Consider the following 18,208-nt stretch of genomic DNA (forward strand, 5'->3'; position numbering starts at 1 on the left):
CTCCTGGCCTGGCTCCCTGGGGGGGCGCTCAGCTCCTGGCTCCCTGGGGGCAGAACGGGGGGAGCTCAGCTCCTGGGGTCTTGGCCTCCCTCTAGCCCGACTTGGAGGTGCCCCATGGGCAGGGGCCCCAGCGAGGGGATCAGCTCCCAGGGTGGGGGGCCCTGGGGCCCCGCCTTGGCGAGGGCCCAGCTGCGGGGAGCAGAACCCAGGAGCCTGCAGTGGTCTGTTCCAGCCCCCCCCGCCCCCAGTGTAGAATAGTCTAACCGCGGGCCCGGCCCCCCTTCCCCTTTGGAATGGTTTGTCCCGCCCGGTCCCCCTCCCACGGGATGCGGAGTGGTGGGGTCCGCCCCCGTGAGGAATGGTTCACCCCTCCCTTCCCGCGGTGGTAGGGCCCGGCCAGTTTCCGGTTCCGGCGCGGCTGCCCTGAGTGCGGGCCGGAGCCGCAGCGCGGAGCCCGCTCCCCGCGCGGGGCCATGGCGCAGCCCGGGCCCCCCCGGCTCTGAGCCCCGGGCCCCCCATGGCGGCTCCGCACCCCGAGAAGCTGGAGGGAGGAGTCCCGGCCCCGCCGCCCCCCCCGGGGCCCCCCAACCCGCCGGGCAGCAGCCGGCCCGGCAGGCAGAAGCAGGGAAGGCAGGTGAGAGGGGTCGGGGGCGGCCGGGGTTGGGGCACGTGGGGTGCAGCCGCGGGGAGTCACGTGGGGGTGTAACGGGGTGGCCGTGGGGAGGGGGCACGTGGGGGTGCAGCCTGGGGCTGGGAGGCACGTGGGGTGCAGCCTGGGGCTGGGAGGCACGTGGGGTGTAACGGGGGCGGCCGGGGGCACGTGGGGTGTAGCCAGGGAGGCACGTGGGGCTGTAGCCGGGGAGGCACGTGGGGTGCAGCCGTGGGGAGGGCACGTGGGGTGCAGCCGGGAGGCTGGGAGGCACGTGGGGGTCTGGCAGGGGGGAAGAGGGAATTGTGCCGGGGGCGTGGGGAGGGCGAGGCGGAGGGGCCAGGGGGCGGTGGGGTTGGCAGGGTTGGGGGGGCTTAGAGGGATGTGGGGCGCTGGGGCAGTGACACTGGCAGCGCTCTCCTGGCTCTTGCGTGACTGGTAAATGCTGGGCCGGGGTGGTGGGGTCTATACGGCACCCTCCTCCCCTGGACAGGGATTGAAGAGGGCAGGGCCATGGGGGCCCCATGCCTGGCGCTCTGCATAGAGAACCTGGGCCATGGGTCCCTGCCCCATGGTGCTTCCAAGGGGGCATGGCTGTTCCTCGGCTGTGCCAGCACAAGCCGCCTGACTGCAGGCAGGGGTGACCCGGGGCTGAGTCGTGCCTGGCCTGCGGAACATGGTTTGGCTGGCAGGTGTTTGTGCAGCGCAGGAAGGGGCCAAGCTGAGGCCTGGCCGGGTGCAGCAGCCATCCCCACTGGCCCTTCCTGCGCACAGGTTGAGCTTGCACGGGCAGCAGTTGTGCTGAACTCAACTGGAGCCTGGCTCTTTGTGGGGAAGGGAACGCGTTCACCTGGGAACGGAGCTCTTGAGGGAGCCGGATCGGGACGCCAGGCACCCTGCACGCAGCTGAGAACCGGGGATGCACACCCAGGACCATGGTGCGGCTCAGTCCTGGGGCCGTGGCCTGCTCCTGTTCTCCCTGGATCAGACTTATTGGTGACCTTATCAGGCCATAAATTTCTTCTGTCCCATCATTAATGGGGTGGAAATGCTGCCTGTGCCTTGGGGACTCCCCAGGCCCTGCCCTGGGCAAGCAGGTTGGGTGTGAGAACAGGGAGGCTTTGTGGGAGAAGAGAGTTTGAGGGGGTGTCTGTTCTTTGTGCAAGGCTAGCTTGAGAGAGGGAGCACAGGGTCGGGGGAGATGCTGGTCTTCATTTCCCCTCTGTGCGTAGGGCGGCTGGGGGGACGGGCTGTCTTCAGGCCCTGCCAGGGTTGACGGCACTCACTGACTTCACCGGTGCTTCCCCTCACAGGTCTGCAAATGAAGAGCCCTGAAAAGAAACGGCGCAAATCCAACACTCAGGTAGGGAGCATGGCTGGGACTCCGTGATAGGAGGGTGGGGGCCAGGCTGTCAGCCCAGCACCACAACACGAGCCCTGGGGGCAAGAACCCCCAACGGTTCTGGTGGCACAGACAGCCCCACCCACAGCAGGTTGGAGCCAAACCCTGGGGCTGCTCGGAGTGTCCTGCATCAGGGCCGACGGACGGACGGACGGATGGACACGCACACCCCCATGGAGCAGCGCGCAGCCAGTGCCCGTCCTCCAAAGCAGCCAGTGCTGGCTGTTCCCATGGCCTGGGGACTATCCCAGCGTCTCAGGTTCCTTTGACACAGATGGCGCTAGGAGCCCGGGGTCCCTGCTGCAGCCAGGGCTCGTCTTCCCCTCTCCCAGGAGCATGAGGCTCCGGGAGGGGCAGCTCCCTGCTGCTCCGCGTCCGTTGCCAGGCTATGCAGAGGAACTAGTGGGCTCGGCCCTGCCAGTGCTGTCTCCCCCCTCCCGCGGGAGCTGAGGGCCCCGTGCCCCTGGCAGGCCTGGGCCCCACACTAACTCCTGTGCCTTCTCCCCACAGGGCCCTGCCTATTCCCATCTCTCGGAGTTCGCCCCGCCCCCGACTCCAATGGTTGACCACTTGGTGGCCTCAAATCCCTTTGAAGATGACTTTGGGGCACCTAAAGTGGGGGCCTCGTCAGCTCCGTTCCTCGGCAACCCTGTGCCCTTTGGGAACTTCCGCATGCAGGGGGGCATGACGCCCCAGGCTCCACCGGGCTACGCGGGGGGCCCCCAGGCCATGCGGAGGCAGCCCCCGCCCTTCGCCCCGAGCCAGATGGGCCCAGCCTTCAGCATGCCCCCCCAGAACCCCAACTACGTGCAGCCTGGTGCCATGAGCTTCCCCAGCCAGCCCTTCAACCAGCCTCTCGGACAGAACTTCAGCCCCCCCGCAGGGCAGCTCATGCAGGGGCCAGTCGGGGGCTTTGGGCCCATGATCTCCCCCACCATGGGGCAGCCTCCCCGCGGAGACATGGCGCCAGGGCCTGCCCTGAATCCCCCTGCCGGCCCCCCCATGGCCCAGAGGTTCAGCCAGCCTGCCAGTCTCTTTGGACAGTCTCCCATGCAGCGGCCCAGCCAGAACCTGCCCCCAAACACCAGCCCCTTCCCTGGGGCTGACCCCGGCTTCCCGGCTGGGGGCGATGACGGGGGGAAGAACCTCAACCCCCCTCCCAGCACCTTCAGCCAGGAGCCGCACTCGGGCTCGCCGGCCGCGGTGAACGGGGCCCAGCCGAGCTTCGCCCCCAGCAGCACCAGCCGGAGCAGCAGCACCCCCGAAGCTAACAGCCTCCCGCCCTCCAGCAAGGCGTCTGGCAACTCTGGGCACCAGCCGCCGCCGGGCCTGGTGTACCCTTGCGGCGCCTGCCGTAGCGAGGTGAACGATGACCAGGACGCCATCCTGTGCGAGGCCTCCTGCCAGAAGTGGTTCCACCGGGAGTGCACAGGCATGACAGAGAACGCCTACGGGCTGCTCACCACCGAGGCCTCGGCCGTCTGGGCCTGCGACTACTGCCTGAAGACCAAGGAGATCCAGTCGGTGTACATCCGGGAGGGCATGGGGCAGCTGGTGGCGGCCAATGACGGCTGAGCGGGCGCTGGGCCCGGCTAGGGAGGGGCCGTGCTGCCCTCACCTCGTACAGATCCCTGCTTGGTTTTTGGGCCAATTTCCCCTCCCTTATTTTGTAGCCGCCCCTCTCCCTGCGTGCAAGAGACGATGTCGAGTGCTGGCGTCTGGCTTCGGTAACGTTTCCTCTCTGTTCTTGCTTGTCTGTGTGGCTGGGCCTGGTGCAGCTCATGCCCTTTTAAAGTACTCGGCGCGTCCATTGGAGGGAGAGGAGAGACCGGTTCCTGCCCCCGGATACCCCCGCGCCTGCCAGCCCAGAGTGTGAAGTCCGGATCCGGGCTCTGGGGTCTCTGTTACTGGCCGAGCTGAGCAGCCAGCGGTAGCAGAATCTCTGTCTGGGGGCAGAGTAAGTGACTGTTCCACAGAGACCTTGGGGCAGGGGGCGGCCTGCAAATGCTGATACTCAGAGCAGTCTCTGCTGGATAGAAGCGGGGCGGAGCTGGTGAGGGCTGTGTCCTGGTGATGGGGGAGCTGTGGTGTGACCCCTAGAGCTGGGACCTCAGCCCAGAGCGATACAGATTCCCTCCCCGGACGCAGCGAGGGCTCGGAACAGCCAGGGCTCCGTCTCCTGGCAGGGGCCTGTAGCAGACCCAGCACACTGAGCCCTTTGCACTTGATGGGGGCGGGTCTGTCCCACCCAAGCTGCCACTTCCCAAGCAGCACTCGGCCCTGTGCTGTTGCCAGAGGGGAGGGCGGTGGGTCTGCAGCATGGGGGGGTGGGGGTGCTGCCAGCGTGCGTCTGAGCAGCAGGGAAGGCGGCTTTCGCTTCCTTTCCCCAGACCGCAGCTGGTGCCTGGGATGTGTGCTTATGCTTGGGATGTGTGTGGAATCCAGGCTGAGTATAGTGCAAGCCCCTCGGACCTGAGCTGGGCCTGCTGCCGGCACGAGGTGGATTCTCCTGATCACTCACGCATAGTGTCTGCGGCGAGACCCCCTCCCAGCCCCAGCACTCTCGGCACCCTGCCCCCCTGGGAGGAGCTGCTCTGCCAGGTTGTGCTGCGCGCTGGGTTTCCGTAAAGCTCCAGCCCTGGGCCCGGATTAGGTGAGACCCAGATTTCGTTATGAGTCACCCCCCAGCCCAGGGGGCTGAGAGAGCAGCTGGGAGACGTGGCCCAAGAGACTCCACAGCCATTGTTAGATGTCCTCACACTTCGGGACGTGACTCATGATTTTTCAATGCCTGGGGCCCATGGAGCCTCCAGGCCCCATCGTGCCGTGCTGCGTGGGAGAGCCGGACGCGCCCTGCACTGCTGGGCCTGTCTGCGCTAGGGGGAGCGCAGCTGCGCCATTTGTCATTGGGTGGATGGTGCCTGTTGCCTCCTGGGTGCCCATGAAAGCCAGTGGGCGGTTACGCAGCTGAGCAGAAGCTCAGTGCCCCTGTCCAACGTGAGGTAGGTCACACACGGCAGGGCACAGGCACAGGGCTGGGGAGGCCAGCAGGTCCAGCTGTGCCCAAGCGTGGGGGGCGCACAGGTTGGAAATGTGCATGTTGTGACCAGGCCACATGCTCTGGCAAAGCAGGACCCAGGCCTGTGGAAGCAGCTTCTGAAATCACTGAGTCTGTCCAGGAGTCCCTCCTGTCCCCCCCAGGGCTCGGGCTCGGAGGAGGCAATGAGCAGCAGTGGGTGTGAAGGTGTTTCCCTGGGGTTGCCAGCAGCCCAGCACAGAGGTGCCTCCCTTCCCTGCTGCAGGGCTTGGCTCCCAGCCTGCTGTGCTGCTGCCCGGGCAGCTCAGCTCTCCAGCCCATCGGCTTCGCTCGGCTGCCTGGCAGTTCGTTCACACCCCTCGGCGCTGGCATTTCAGGCAGTGGCTGCGCTTGGGTCATGTTTGTGAGGTTCTCTTGGCTGCCACACTTTGAAAGGCCTGCGCCTGCTTCCTGTGTCAGCGAGAGCTACAGAGCCCCGGGGCTGGGAGCGCCCCTGAGCCAGTGCATGCGGTGCAGGGGGCAGCTTGCTTTCCCCCACTGGCAGCGACCTGGATTAGCGAGCTGGGGGGAACGGTCTGGAACCAGTTAGAGCGAAGAGTGAGACTCATGGGGGGCAGGGTGAACTCAGCGGCCTGGCCTGGGTCTCTTCCTGCTCCCGTGGCTGAGGGGGGTGAGCAGGCCGAGGGCAGGGGGAGGGTTCTGAGCTGAGAACAGCTGCCCTGGGAGTAGCTTGGCGCATGGCGCAGGGGCTGATTGCTAGGCACACACTTTACCCTGCTGCGTACACACATCGCCCGGAGGCAGGACTGCTCGCTGGCTAACAGCTGCTCCTGGTTAGTAGCCCCGGGCTGTCCCAACCCTCGCTGGGCACCTGGCAGGCCTGTGTGCTGGGCCCTGCTGCGCTCAGCAGGGGTGGGGGAATCTCCTGGTTTTGTTAACTTCTTGCTGTTTTGATGACATGTTCCCTTTTGTAAAGTGGTTGCTGGTGTGGTTTGTAATCGTTTTTAACCCCCCGGAGCTTTCTGCAGGAGCAGGGGGCGCGGCCTTGCCCCGTTTTAACAGTCTGAGCATTAAAGGAAAACTTTTTGTATTGTCCAGCTATAAAGCGATTTGAAACCAGCCTCCTGCCTGCCTGAGACCCACCGTTGCATTGGGTTGGTTTAGCTGAACTGGGGCCCCCCCAGCTGAGAGATTTTGCTCTGTTAGCCTCTCCCCTGAGGGTGCCAGCAGTGCCCCCCACCCGGCAGCATCCGGCCTGCTCCCAGGAGGCCCTGGCCCTTTGTTGATGGGGTAGCGGGAAGGGCAGGGGCCTGGGTGTCCGTCGGGGACTCTCGGCCCAGTGTGGGGGCTGAGGCCCTTGCCCGGGGGGGCTTTGCGAGAGGAAGCTGCTCCCCAGTGCAGAGGGGGTGACAGGGGCCTTTCCTCCCCCAGCCGCTCCCTGCGGCTTGGCTGCAGCGAAGCTTCGTGGGGGGAGACCGTCACCTCCGTGGGGCCAGGCCCTGGAGCGAGAGGGGGCCTGGGTCTGGGGGGGCCCCGCCTGCCGAGGGGGCTGGTCCAGCCCAGGCATTGCCAGGGCCGGGCTCTGATGCCACCTCCTGCCCGGGGGGGCGGGATTCCCTGACCCCCTCGGGGAGCCCCGCCCGACAGCTGGGAGCGGGGGGTGTCTGCGATTGGCTCCGCGGGTCACGTGCGCCCTCCCCCCCGTCCGGAACGTAGCGAGCAGCTGCCGGAGTTTGATACAAAGTTGCTGCGACGCGCCGGAGCCGGGACCCCCCCTCCCCCCCGGGAGACAGAGCCAGGTGCCCCCGGCCCAGCGCCCCCTCCAGCCCGGAGCAGGTCAGTGAGCCCGCGGGGACCGGAGACCCCAGCCCGGCTGCAGTCCCCATCCGGGGGCGGCTGATGGGGTATCGCCGGTCCTAGGGCAGCCCCCCCTTCTGCCCTGGCCAGGGGCGAGGCCGGCCCCCGCCCTGCGGGGGAGCTTCCTGGGGACCCAGGGGGGTTGGGCGCCTTCCCCGGCGGCTGCAGGATGGTCCTGGGGCGAGGGGCTGGGTGGGCGCTGCCCTGAAGGCACCGGGTCCCTGGCACGCAGCCCAGTGGGGGTCTGAGCCTGCAGGCCCGGTGCTCTCAGCCTGGGGGCACGACCTGATGTCAAGGGGTCCTGTTCCCATGCTGCCAAGTGGGCAGAGGGGCTGGCTGGGAGCGGGGGTCCCGGCCTGGGTAGGGCTGAGCTGGGGCCCCTGGATTCACTGGCTCACGGGGGGCCCTGTCAGAGCCTTGCAGCAGGCGTTGGGCCAGGGTGCCCGATGGTGCCCTTGGCACGAGTGCGGCTGTGGGCTCCCTGCGCTGGGCCAGGCCTGTCACCCTACAGCAGAGCCTTGCCCAAGGCTCAGGGTCTTCCGCTTTCCTCCCTGCCCTGCCTGTGCCCCGTGCCTAGCCCCTGGGGCTGTGCCCGCCGCCCCATATCGCTCTCCCGGTGCCATGGCTCACCCGCACGGCTCCGATAAACTCCTGCCTGCCGCTCCCTTCCCGTGAGGCGCTGCCAGCAGAGAAGGCTGCTGTGCAGAGCCCGGGGAGGAGGGGACAGACTGGCACCCACACCCCGGCTGTGCCCAGGGGCCCCTCGTGCTGAGCTGGAGCTGCCCTTCCCTATGGAGCCGCTGGGCAGACGCAGCGTCACCGCCTCTGCTTCCACCTGCTAAACTGCATGAAAAGCAGCTAAAAATAGCCCCCCAGTGTCACTTTCCCATGTTGCAGCTGGTGTCAGTGGCATGGGGCTCGGGAGGGGGAGGGGAGGCAGGGGCTGGGCCGAGGCGAATGCACGGTGGGGGCTTGGCAGGGAACAGGCTCGGTGGTGGGGGGAGACGGGCGCCCCGGGCAGCACGCCAGAAGGTTGGCTCATGCCCGAGGCTGTGCTGTGACCAGGGGTTCTCAGCCGCTTTCCTTCTGAGGCCCCCACAACATGCTATAAAAATCCCACGGCCCGTCTGTGCCCCGGGAACTGGTTTTCTGCATATCAAAGCCAGGGCTGCTGTTAGGGCAGGGCAATTGCCTGGGGTCCCTTGCCACAGGGGCCCCCATGAAGCTACACTGGGCAGCTTCGGCATCAGCCCTGGGGGGCAGGGCTCAGGGCCTCGGACTTCAGCCTCATGTGGTGGGGCTTTGGCTCGCTGTCCTGGGCCCCAGCTACCACTGCCTGTGCTTGGCGGCCCCCTGAACCCTGCTTGCAGCTCCCCAGGGGCCTCGGACCCCTGGTTGAGAGCCACTGCTGTAGACCCTCTTCAGTGTCACCCCAGGGGGCTGGGCCGTGGGCCCCCTTGGGCGGTGGCCCCGTTCTGCAGGGCCCAGCTGCGTCTCACCTCGCTGCAGCGTTTCCTGCCTTTCCTCACATTGGGGCACTTCCTGCTTCTCAGAGCTCGGTGACCTGCCCTGGGGGCGAGTGCTGCAGCCAGGGTTCTCCTGTGCTCCCCCGGGCTGGTGCTGGAGTGCGAGAGCCCAAACCTCACAGCCATCCCAGGACAGGGGCAGAGTCTTTATCCACATTGTATGAATGGGGAAACCGAGGCACATGGTGGGGAAGGGACTCCGGCAAGGTCACACCGTGAGTCTGTGGCAGCAAAGCCAGGAATAGGACCCAGGAGTCCTGGCTCCCAGCCCCCCTGCCCTGCTTGTCAAGGGGGGGGGGGGCAATAAGGGCACCCTCCCAGCCCAGTTCTTCCTTTGATGTGAACCAAAACTGAGTGACTTCATCTTATTGTCATGGAAACATTGTGATGTCATGGAGTTGGCTTTGTGACATCACCGCAGGGGCCCTCGGAGTGAGGTCTGCTCTGGGTGGGAAGGAAATCCCAAGAGCCTGGGGGCAGGAAGCTCAGAGACGGGCAGTGGGGAGTGACCCTTCTCTCTGGAAGCACCTGGAGCTCCAGTCCCAGACTGGCACCTGGACACCCTCCGCTTCTCTGGGCGGCCAGCTGCCATTCGAGGCCTGGGGCCTCATACACCATGTCCTGTGCCAGCTGGGAATCCCCCGGGTGGGCCGGGCTCCTCGGTAGCTGTGCAGGGAATGCGCTGAATCCCGGTAGGCAGCTGGCTCCTCCCTGCCCCCTTCCCCTGCCCATGGATCTCCAGCGCTCAGAGCCTGCCCGGGGAGTGAGCCTGCCCTCCCCACATCGCGCCAGGCTCGGGCACCAGGGAGCTGTGTTCTCAACGGTGCCAAACCCGGCCCCTCCCACTGCAGGCACCCTGACCCCACGACCCCTGCAAGGGAGAGGGGACAGGTGGGGTTGGCAGCTCCGGCTCCTGGCTCTATTCCCAGCTCGGTTAGAGTGGGGTGGGGTCTCTCCCTGGCTCCCGTCCCGTCTGGCTGGAGCTGTGCCTTGTCGCAGTGGGAACACGGCGTTCCCGCTCCCGTTGGGAGGCCAAGCAGCTCGGATCGGGCCTGAAGATCTTTGTTTTCATTTGCAAATTTCCCTTTGCAAGTCAAATCGCCCAGGGCAGAGCCTCAGCCTGGGCACCCAGAGCCGTGCAAAGTCCCTGTCCCGGGGCGTCAGGCGTTCCTTGTGCTCTGGGCAGTGTCTCTCCGCTGGCCGCTGCCGGCTGCCCCAGCACTGACCCCTTTGTCCCCTGCAGGTGGGATCTGGGCTGTCCTGGGACCGGAGCAGGAATGGCTGAGAACTGGGACTCGCGGGACTCGGATAACAGCTGGGTGATCGCAGGCTCCGAGGTGCGGCACGAAGCCCTGGGCTGCAGGGTGGGGATGTCCCAAGGGGGGGCCAAGCAGGTCTCTTCGGTTCTTGCTCCTTCTCCCGCTGGCCCGGGGTGCAGAGTTCCTGGCCTCTGCTGAACACCCCGCTGCTGCGACCCCCTCTGCCACCACTGCCCCTAATCCCTGCCCCTCTGCTGCCTCCTGCTCAGGGTTCCTGGGTGACTCTGAGCCACCTGCCCTTGGGTGAGGGGTGTCGTACTGTCCCCCCCCCTTCGGGTTTGCTGGTGAGACGGGGTCTGGGCCCGAACTGTGGGCCCCAAACACGTCCCGGGGGGCAGCAGTGGTGGGGATCTGACACTCAGGAGCCCTCATTTCAGCATCTGAGGATCGTCTCTGCTGCCCCTTGTCCCTGGCAGGGCGGGGGAGGAGTGGGCTGTGCCCGGGGAGGGTGGGTAGTGACTGGTGTAACCTGCCCTCTGTGTCTCCAGGGTTTGCCCGTGGAAACCGTGGGCCCAGAGCTGGCCACAGTCACCCAGACTCCAGCGGACGAGGAACCAGCAGGACATGCCCTCCCCAAGGGGCACAGCGCCGAAGATGTGCACTTGGGCACGTGAACGGCGCAAATACGGGATGAGTCCCCCCATCCCCCTGGGCCGTCTGCCCCCGGCTTCCCCCTGCCCTGCCCAGCCCCCAGCTTCCCCCGTCCATCCCTCCCCCCTGTTCTGCCCAGTCCCCCGAGCTGTCTGCACCCGGCTTCCCCCTGCCCTGCCCAGCCCCCGGCTTCCACCATTCTGCCCAGCCCCCCAGGCTGTCTGCCCCTGACGTCCCTCCATCCAGCCCTCTGGACCTGCCCAGCCCCTCTTGCTCTCCATCTCCCTGTCCCCCCCCCCACCCCACCCCCACGCTTGCTGCCTGACACAGGCGCATCCCTGGCCCCGTGGGTTGTTCTGGCCTCCTGGCTGGGTTCCCAGCTCCCTCTTCCCATTTGGGCTGATGGGGAGGATCCCTGGGCCTCTTTTGGCTGGGGGCAGAAGGGGGTGGGGAGCTTCCTCAGGTGCCCATCAGGGCTTCTGCATCAGGCAAGAGGGGCCCTAGCTTCCATCCCCCTCCCCCGGCGCTGGGGACGCGCTGGCCTCCCTGCTGGCTGCCCTCTGGACACTAACGAGGCCGTCTCTCCCCAGCCGGCGCCTCCCCAGGCAGGAAGAGTGAAGGCTCCCAGCTGAACACGTCCCTCGGCCCTGAGGAGGCTGAGTTCAAGGTACGTTTGCTGGGGGTGGGTCACAGGTTCCCACGCCAGAGCCCCGTCCCCAAGTGATCCCTAGAGCAGAGGTGTTAGAAAACCAGCCACTCGCCATGTAAAACCTGCCAGTGATAGAGAACCCAGCACAACCCTGGGTCAGTTGTTCCAATGGTTAATTCCCCTCATGGTGAAATATTTACACCTGACTTTCAATCTGAATTTGTCTAGCTTCAGCTCCCAGCCATTGGCTCCGGTTAGACCTTCCTCTGCTAGACAGACGAGCCCCTGATTAAATATTTGTTCCCAAGTAGATCCTCACCCCTGAACCGGCTCTTTGTTCAGCTAGACAGACTCAGAGCTCAATCAGTACAACTGCCCAGCCAGCCAAACTGCATGCTGCCCTGCTGCTGGCTGGGCCTGTAAGGACCCAGCACCCGCAGGAGAGAGTTACAAGGAGAGGGGACGTCGCTCACAGTTGGTGCTTCTGAGGCATTAGCTACTAGTGCTTGGAACATGGACCTCAGCTGCACGCAGGGATCCAGGCTCGCTCCCCTGATCCCTGCACCCAACTTAGACTGGGTGACGGCAGACGCAGCTGGAATTCCAGCCCTGCAGCCGGGGTTTGTAGTTAGGGAGCCGGTAGATGCTCAGATCTGCCCCCCAGCAAGGGGGGTGTTAGCTTTGGCAGCCTAGGTAGCAAGGCCAATATGGGTCATTAACTAATCCCTGATGTGGAGGGGGGGTCGGAGTCTAGAGCTGGGCTCCCAAGCTGCCCGGTCGTGGTGGGGGAAGGAGCCAGCCCAGCCAGGGCACGCAGCCCCACCCTGGGTCTCCTCTGCAGAGCTCCTGCCCGCTGGGCTCAGGGTGCCCTGCCTGCGTCCCGGGAGGGGGAGCGCGTGGGGGTGGGCGGAGCATGGATCCTGACAGCGTCGCTCTGTCCCCAGGACTCTGAGGAGTGTCCCCAGGAGACCCTGAGCCTAGCAGCCTCCCCCAGGCCTGGTGCACCGGGCCACGAGGCGCCAGAGACCCAGGCACAGGAAGGGCCAGGCTCTGAGGACCCCGAGCTGGGCTCTGACACCAACACCCTGGGTGCCGCGCCCACTGGCAGAGCAGGTGGGTCCCAAGTCACTGCAGGGCGGCTCCAGGGTTGGGCCGCAGGGGTGCTGTGCAGGACAGGTGCACAGCCCCCACCCCTCTGCAGAGAGCTCAGTGGGGAGCCTGTCTGAGTGTTGGGGGTGCCCAGCTCAGTAGGTGCTTGTCTCAGGGGACAGGGGGTGCGGGAGGGAACGATGGTTCAATGGTGGGGACTGCCTGACTTAGCAGGGGGTCTGAATGTCCGTGGAGGCGGGGCCTGGCTCCATGGGGGCTGGTCTGAGTGGCTGGGGGCGGGGCCTGACTTAGCAGGGGGCGGGTCTGAATGTCCCTGGAGGCGGGGCCTGGCTCCATGGGGGCTGGTCTGAGTGTCTGGGGGCGGGGCCTGGCTCAGTGGGGAGGGGCTGTGTGTCTGGGGGTGGGGCCTGGCTTAGTGGGGAGGGGCTGAGTGTCTGGAGGTGGGGTCTGGCTTAGTGGGGAGGGGCTGAGTGTCTGGGGCGGGGCCTGGCTTGGTGGGGAGGGGCAGAGTGTCTGGGGGCGGGGCCTGGCTTGGTGGGGAGGGGCTGAGTGTCTGGGGGTGGGGCCTGGCTTGGTGGGGAGGGGCTGAGTGGCTGGGGGCGGGGCCTGGCTCAGTGGGGAGGGGCTGAGTGGCTGGGGGTGGGGCCTGGCTCCGTGGGGAGGGGCTGAGTGTCTGGGGTGGGGCCGGGCTGGGTGGGGAGGGGCTGAGTGGCTGGGGGCGGGGCCTGGCTCAGTGGGGAGGGGCTGAGTGTCTGGGGGCGGGGCCTGGCTCAGTGGGGAGTGTCTGGGGGCGGGGCCTGGCTCAGTGCGGTGCTCTCAATGGGCTCCCCTCATTCTCCGCAGGGGAGCCGCTGGAGGAGGTGAGCAGCAGCGAGGATGATGCCGAGGGTCTGCACCAGCAGCAGCTGCGGGACTCACACCGGGCCCCGTGTGGCCCTGCCGAGCGCCGTGGGGCCGAGGCAGCCGGTGACGGGGAGAGCGGGCTCAGTGTGAATTCATGCCTGCTGGGCGTGCTGGCGCTGCTGGGCGTCGGGCTCCTGGCCTTCTCCGGTGAGCGAGGCCCTGCGGCTGCTGGGGGGCGGATGGGGCTGGCGCTGGCGTCTCCTTCACCATCTATTTCTCTCCCCAGGTGCCATCTATGACCCTGGGGATGGTAAGTACCGGGGGGGCCTCCCCCTCACTAACCAGCTGCGCTGCTCGCCAGGCCTCTGCCTGTCTCCGGCCCCCAGACTCCCTGCTTGGGGGGGGTGTCATTGACACCCCTCCCCCCCACGACACCCTGTGTGGAGCTGCTGAGAGGCTGCCCAGCTGGCTGTTCAAATCTCCTTTCCTCCCTTCCTGCCAGGCCCCACGGAGAGCACGGATCCCAGGGACATCCCAGATGGGGAGCAGCAGCCACTGGCTGCTGGTGTGAAGGTACGTGGGGCGGGGGGGAGGTCTCCGGGCCTGAGACTAGCTCAGCGCCCCACTGCTGAACAAGGGGGGTGTCCCCAGCATTGGCTTTGGGGGGAGCAGGTGCCCTGGAAATGCAGCCCCAGGCATCCTTGCCTTTGTTTCCCGGGCACACAGGCCTGCGCGATACCGTCATGAGATCCCGCCAGCACCACACAATGAGGTCTGCCACCCACTGGCCCCACCCTGCTGGGGAAACTGAGGCACAGAGGGCTGGGGCAGAGCTGGGAGGGGAACCCCGGCATCCTGGCTCTCACATGCCCTGTACAGTCACGGAGCTGAGCTTTTACCCTCGCTCACAGGACTGGCTGCAGCAGCCCCCGCTGGACCCAGCTGGGGACCCCCAGAGCCTTCACTCCATGAGCCTGCTTCTGGACAAGCTGGCCAAGGAGAACCAGGGCATCCGGCTCATGCAGGCGGAGCTGCAGGTGGGTGCTTGGGGAGGCCCACGGGGAGCACTGGCGGCATCATATCCTGTCTGCTGTAGCTCTCGGCCAATGGCAAAGCCAGCTCGTAGCGTGGCCAGGGCGCTCTTGGCATCCGGGAGCCGGCTCTGTGTGTCGCCCTGCGGACACGTTGCCCCTTGCCATGTCCGTGACCGGCTCGCCCGCTCTGTGCGCTGGGACGGCCCTGGCCAGCACCCGCATCCCCGCTGCCCCTGGCTGAGCTCTGGGGGCAATTCCAGCCTGTGCTGCGGGGACGTGTGGACACAGCTTGAGCCCGTTGCAGTATCTGGGTGGGAGGAGCCTAGCAGCGCAGATATGGGCAGGGGACACCAGAGGGGGGGTTACTCCCCTCCCTCCTTGGGGGAAGGGGCCCAGCCCGCTCTGCCTGCCCTGGCCAAGCAGGGATTGGCCCTTCCCAGTGCCCTGGGTCGGCTGGGGGGCTGTTTGCGTCACCCCGGCTTGGACCCATCTGTCCTGACCCTGCCCCCGCTCCGGTGCCCGCAGGCGCAGAAGGACGAGCTCCAGGACCTGCTGCAGAAGAGCGAGGGGGAGAAGGCGTCGGCCGGCTCCCAGCAGCAGAGCCTGGCAGGGGAGAACGCGCGGCTCCACCAGGCGCTGCAGCAGGCGGCCGAGGCTCACCGCTCCGCCCAGGCCGAGCTGCAGGTGCTGCGGGAGCAGCTGCAGGGCCTGGAGCAGGAAGGCGTGGCCGAGACCCCACGAGTGGCCCCAGAGCGGCCCCACGAGGAGCAGCTGCTGCACCAGGAGCTGGCCAAGCAGCGTGGGCTGCTGGGCTCCGTGCGGCGGGAGCTGGAGGGGGCTCTGCAGCGAGCCCAGGGCTCCGGCGGGATGGAGCAGCTGCGGGTGGAGCTGGCTGGTTTGGAGCAGCGGCTAGCACAGGAGCTGCAGCGGGTGGAGAGCTGGGAACAGAACTACAGCAAGGGGCGCAGCGGGGAAGGCAGAGGGGCCACGGAGCCGTCCCGCCCCCCCCGGCAGGAGCCACCCAAAGCTGACAAGAAGGAGGGTGGGTGGCACAAGAGGCCAGAGGCTAGAGAGGAGCGTAGGCGCCGGCACGGGGACCCGGGGGGCAGGGAGCAGGATGGTGCCAAGCCCCCGAAGCGCCGGGAGGAGCAGCCCGAGCCCCACAGGCGCCAGGGGCCGCGGGACACCAAGCCGGCCAAGGACCAGAACGGGCAGCGTCGGGCGAGCGGTGGGAAGGCGGCGCTCCACGGGCCCCACGAGCACAACGTCTTCTGGGAGCCGCCCCGGCTGCAGCGGTACCGGGCGCCCCAGGGCTGCACGGGCGTGGCCGGCTGCGCCCGCCAGGAGGGGCTGGAGCTGTTTGGCACCGAGCTGGTGCCGGTGCAGAAGGGGCAGTTCCTGCAGTTGCTGCAGGGCTACATGGCCAGGCTGGGCTGGGGGCAGCACTTTGCGGGGCTGGCGGCCCGGCTAGACGGCGCCTTCGCCAGCGACGGCACCTTCGCCCACGACCGCCTGCGCTTCCGCCACTTCGTGGAGGACGTGGAGGAGCTGCTGGAGGAGCTGGCGGAGCAGGAGCAGGGCGACGAGGAGGCAGCCGATGACTTCGAGGAGTACGTGCTGCGGCACTACGGCGGGGACGGGTGAGCCTGCCCCCTTCCCCCCAGGCACACAGAGTGTGGGGGCCGTGTCCACGGGTGGGGGTGCTCGATGTGGGGGCCTGCACCGGGGGCGGGTGGCATCGTCAGCCCAGGCAGCAGGGGCAGCGGAGGTGGCTCTGTGCACGCAGGGGAGGGGAGTCGGGGCTGCCCAGCGTGTGCGGCGGTGGGAGGGGCATGTTGCCCTTTCTGCTCCCCACGAGCCCCCCCCCGGTAACCCGCCCCCGTGTGTTTGCACTTGCAGTTTCACCAAGAAGGAGAGCGAGCGGCGCCGAGCGAAGCAGCAGAGCAAGCAGCTCCATGGGCACGGCCCCCCGCGGGACAGGGACGGCCTCCGTGGGAAGAACAGCCCGCCAGACAAAGGCTAGAGCCGGGGGCCGCTGCCAGCCCAGCCGGGCCCCGCCCAGCCCTGTAGTTTGTAGGGGACAGCGGCCAGTGCCCCATAGGGACGCGATGCTTGTTCTGAGGGGCCGTATGCCAGGCTAGGGGGGCTGGGAGGGAGCGACCCCTGGGGGAAGGTGCTGCCGCTGCAGGGTCGTGCCCCCTCTAAATCCGTACGGCCAGAGTTCGATCAGAGCCCACAGCCATCAGCCCCTGCCCAGCGCGCCAGTGAGATGCCAACGCGCCTGCTGCCAGGCACAGGCCCCTTCCCATGGCTGAGCTGGGGGGGCTGAGCCATCACAAAGGGATGGGGGGCATTGGCGGGTTTCTTTGGGACAGCAGGGAATGCTTTGCCCACAGCCTGCAGTTCCCCCTGGGTGCTGTGCCATGGCACCCTCCCCCCTGCCACCTGCTCTGTCCCTTCCAGGTGCCAAGGGGCCTGAATTCCCTGGCATGGGGCCAGGGCTGGGTTTATGGGGACCAAGCTCCCACGTGCACCCACCCGCTGGTTGGTAACGGTGTCCCCCTGCTGCGGCCTGGCTGTGTGCCCACTCCACTGCCATCCCCAGCACCGAGTCAGGCCGGCTCCCGCCACGTGGGGCCCCCTCTCTGCTCCCCACCCAGGCTCCCTCGGCACTAACTGCCCCGCGTGTGATGTTGCACTTTGCTAGAAACAAATAAACTCTCTTTGCTGTTGGGAAGCTCCTGAAGCCGGGCACTGTTGAGTGGGGTGGGGCTCCGTGCGGCGCTGGGGGGGACACAGCTGCCCCCTGCCTGCCCGGCTCCCTGGGCAGCGCTGCCGTGGTGCCCGTTTCGTTGGGGGACTGGGGATGGAGCCCAGCAAATGATGCCAGAGTCCTGGCTCAGGCAACGCCCGGTGAGATGCCTCCATTGCCATTCCCAGCCCCTCCCCTCTCCTCCCGGGGCCCCCAGGCCAGCCTGCCCCACATCAGCCCAGCAGAGCCCATTGTGGTCTTCCATCCCACTCCCCACCGTCCAGCCCAGGCCAGAGAACCCACCCAGGGATTCCTGCGTCCAGCCTGGCCCCTCTCCCTGTAAGCTGGGCCCTTCTTTCTCTGTTCTCCTCTGGGGCGTAGGGACAGCTGGCTCCTCCCAGCTCCCTGGGGCTGGGGGTTCCCTGGACATGCCCTGGGGTCAAGGCTTCTCACCACCAGGGGCCCTTAGCGGGGGGAAGCCTGGTCTCTGCTGCCCTCGATCAGCTCCCATCCCGTGGCCCCAGCGCCTGCCCCTGGTCCCCGGGCTGCTCGCGGTGGCTGCTTTTGGCACCTGGCTGGAGCCATGGGGGTCGGGCTGGTTGCCCTGGGCTGCAGCTGGACACTCCACAGCTGTGACTGGTTTTAAAGGGCTCGAGGGGCAGATCTCACCTCGACAAAAGCTGCCCCATGGCTCCGCTGCCTCGGCAGGGGGTAGGGCCCTCGGAGCTGGAGCTAGGCCACGCCGGGCCTGAGACCGGGAGGGAGCTGCAGCCACCCTGGCGCCACCGGCACAGGACGACCAGAGCACCATGGCCCAGCCCTGGCAGGGCCCCTTAGCATCTGGCTGCACTGCAGTGAAAGACCCACGGCTTCAGCCTTCCGTCCAGGGGTATCCCCAGGAATTGAAATTGGGGCGGGGGGATGAGAGATGAATAAAGGAAAGGTTGTGTTAGGCCTGGGCTGCATTACGGAGATCAGGCACCGTCAGAGAAGGTAACGGGGTGCTCAGCTGGCTGAGAATCTGGAGCCTTGTGAGGGACACAGCTGGGGCGGGGCGGGAACGGGCTCAGTGGGGCACACTCTCCCCTGGCAGTCAGTGCTGGCCCAATGTCCCTAGGGTGCCGGGGGTGGGGCTCAGCAGGGGGTGCTGTGCTGGGGGAGGGGCTCAGTAGGGGTGCTGTGCTGGGGAGGGGTTCTGTCAGGGTGCCGGGGTGGGGCTCAGTAGGGGTGCTGTGCTGGGGAGGGGTTCAGTGGGGTGCTGTGTTGGGGCTCAGCAGGGGTGCTGTGCTGGGGAGGGTTCTGTAAGGGTGCCGGGTGGGGCTCAGTAGGGGTGCTGTGTTGGGAGGGGCTCAGTAGGGGTGCTGTGTTGGGTTCAGCAGGGGTGCTGTGCTGGGGAGGGGTTCAGTGGGGTGCTGTGTTGGGGGTTCAGCAGGGGTGCT

The 18,208-nt window shown here is 67.1% G+C and overlaps 2 protein-coding genes and 1 long non-coding RNA gene across 9 annotated transcripts; 2 read left to right on the plus strand and 1 right to left on the minus strand.

Moving 5' to 3' along the window:
• The first annotated feature begins 363 nt into the window (after positions 1-363).
• On the plus strand, positions 364-6,372 carry PYGO2 (pygopus family PHD finger 2). Of its 3 annotated transcripts, none has more exons than XM_039512855.1 (3): positions 364-634; positions 1,963-2,012; positions 2,562-6,372. In XM_039512855.1, exons 2-3 carry the CDS (start codon positions 1,971-1,973, stop codon positions 3,624-3,626), a joined length of 1,107 nt encoding a protein of 368 aa, XP_039368789.1. In that variant the 5' UTR covers positions 364-634; positions 1,963-1,970; the 3' UTR covers positions 3,627-6,372. The 3 variants fall into 3 exon arrangements, with proteins under 3 accessions (XP_039368789.1, XP_039368790.1, XP_039368788.1); XM_039512856.1 differs by having other exon boundaries at positions 518-674; XM_039512854.1 differs by lacking the exon at positions 364-634 and adding an exon at positions 1,418-1,587.
• On the minus strand, positions 1,787-8,805 carry LOC120390297. The gene is made up of 2 exons (XR_005591058.1): positions 8,445-8,805; positions 1,787-1,980 (listed from the first exon to the last, which is right to left on the minus strand). It is a non-coding gene; the product is annotated as an uncharacterized LOC120390297 (long non-coding RNA).
• On the plus strand, positions 6,776-16,754 carry PBXIP1 (PBX homeobox interacting protein 1). Of its 5 annotated transcripts, none has more exons than XM_039512851.1 (11): positions 6,776-6,924; positions 9,715-9,808; positions 10,279-10,396; positions 10,972-11,048; positions 11,975-12,143; positions 12,984-13,190; positions 13,270-13,293; positions 13,486-13,556; positions 13,895-14,020; positions 14,543-15,657; positions 15,917-16,754. In XM_039512851.1, exons 2-11 carry the CDS (start codon positions 9,749-9,751, stop codon positions 16,038-16,040), a joined length of 2,091 nt encoding a protein of 696 aa, XP_039368785.1. In that variant the 5' UTR covers positions 6,776-6,924; positions 9,715-9,748; the 3' UTR covers positions 16,041-16,754. The 5 variants fall into 5 exon arrangements, with proteins under 5 accessions (XP_039368785.1, XP_039368783.1, XP_039368784.1 ...); XM_039512849.1 differs by lacking the exon at positions 6,776-6,924 and adding an exon at positions 8,844-8,908; XM_039512850.1 differs by lacking the exon at positions 6,776-6,924 and adding an exon at positions 8,924-9,116.
• Positions 16,755-18,208: the final 1,454 nt, after the last annotated feature.

The sequence above is a fragment of the Mauremys reevesii genome, linkage group 24 (assembly GCF_016161935.1).
Source record: "Mauremys reevesii isolate NIE-2019 linkage group 24, ASM1616193v1, whole genome shotgun sequence".
Classification (NCBI taxonomy): domain Eukaryota; kingdom Metazoa; phylum Chordata; order Testudines; family Geoemydidae; genus Mauremys; species Mauremys reevesii.

Coding starts and splice junctions, on each gene's coding strand:
- PYGO2 (XM_039512856.1), top strand. CDS start 518: ATGGCGGCTCCGCACCCCGAGAAGCTGGAGGGAGGAGTCCCGGCCCCG. Junction 675..1,962: donor CCGGGGTTGGGGCACGTGGG/GTGCAGCCGCGG, acceptor TTCCCCTCACAG/GTCTGCAAATGAAGAGCCCT. Junction 2,013..2,561: donor GGCGCAAATCCAACACTCAG/GTAGGGAGCATG, acceptor TTCTCCCCACAG/GGCCCTGCCTATTCCCATCT.
- PBXIP1 (XM_039512848.1), top strand. CDS start 9,202: ATGGATCTCCAGCGCTCAGAGCCTGCCCGGGGAGTGAGCCTGCCCTCC. Junction 11,049..11,974: donor CTGAGGAGGCTGAGTTCAAG/GTACGTTTGCTG, acceptor CTCTGTCCCCAG/GACTCTGAGGAGTGTCCCCA. Junction 12,144..12,983: donor CGCGCCCACTGGCAGAGCAG/GTGGGTCCCAAG, acceptor CATTCTCCGCAG/GGGAGCCGCTGGAGGAGGTG.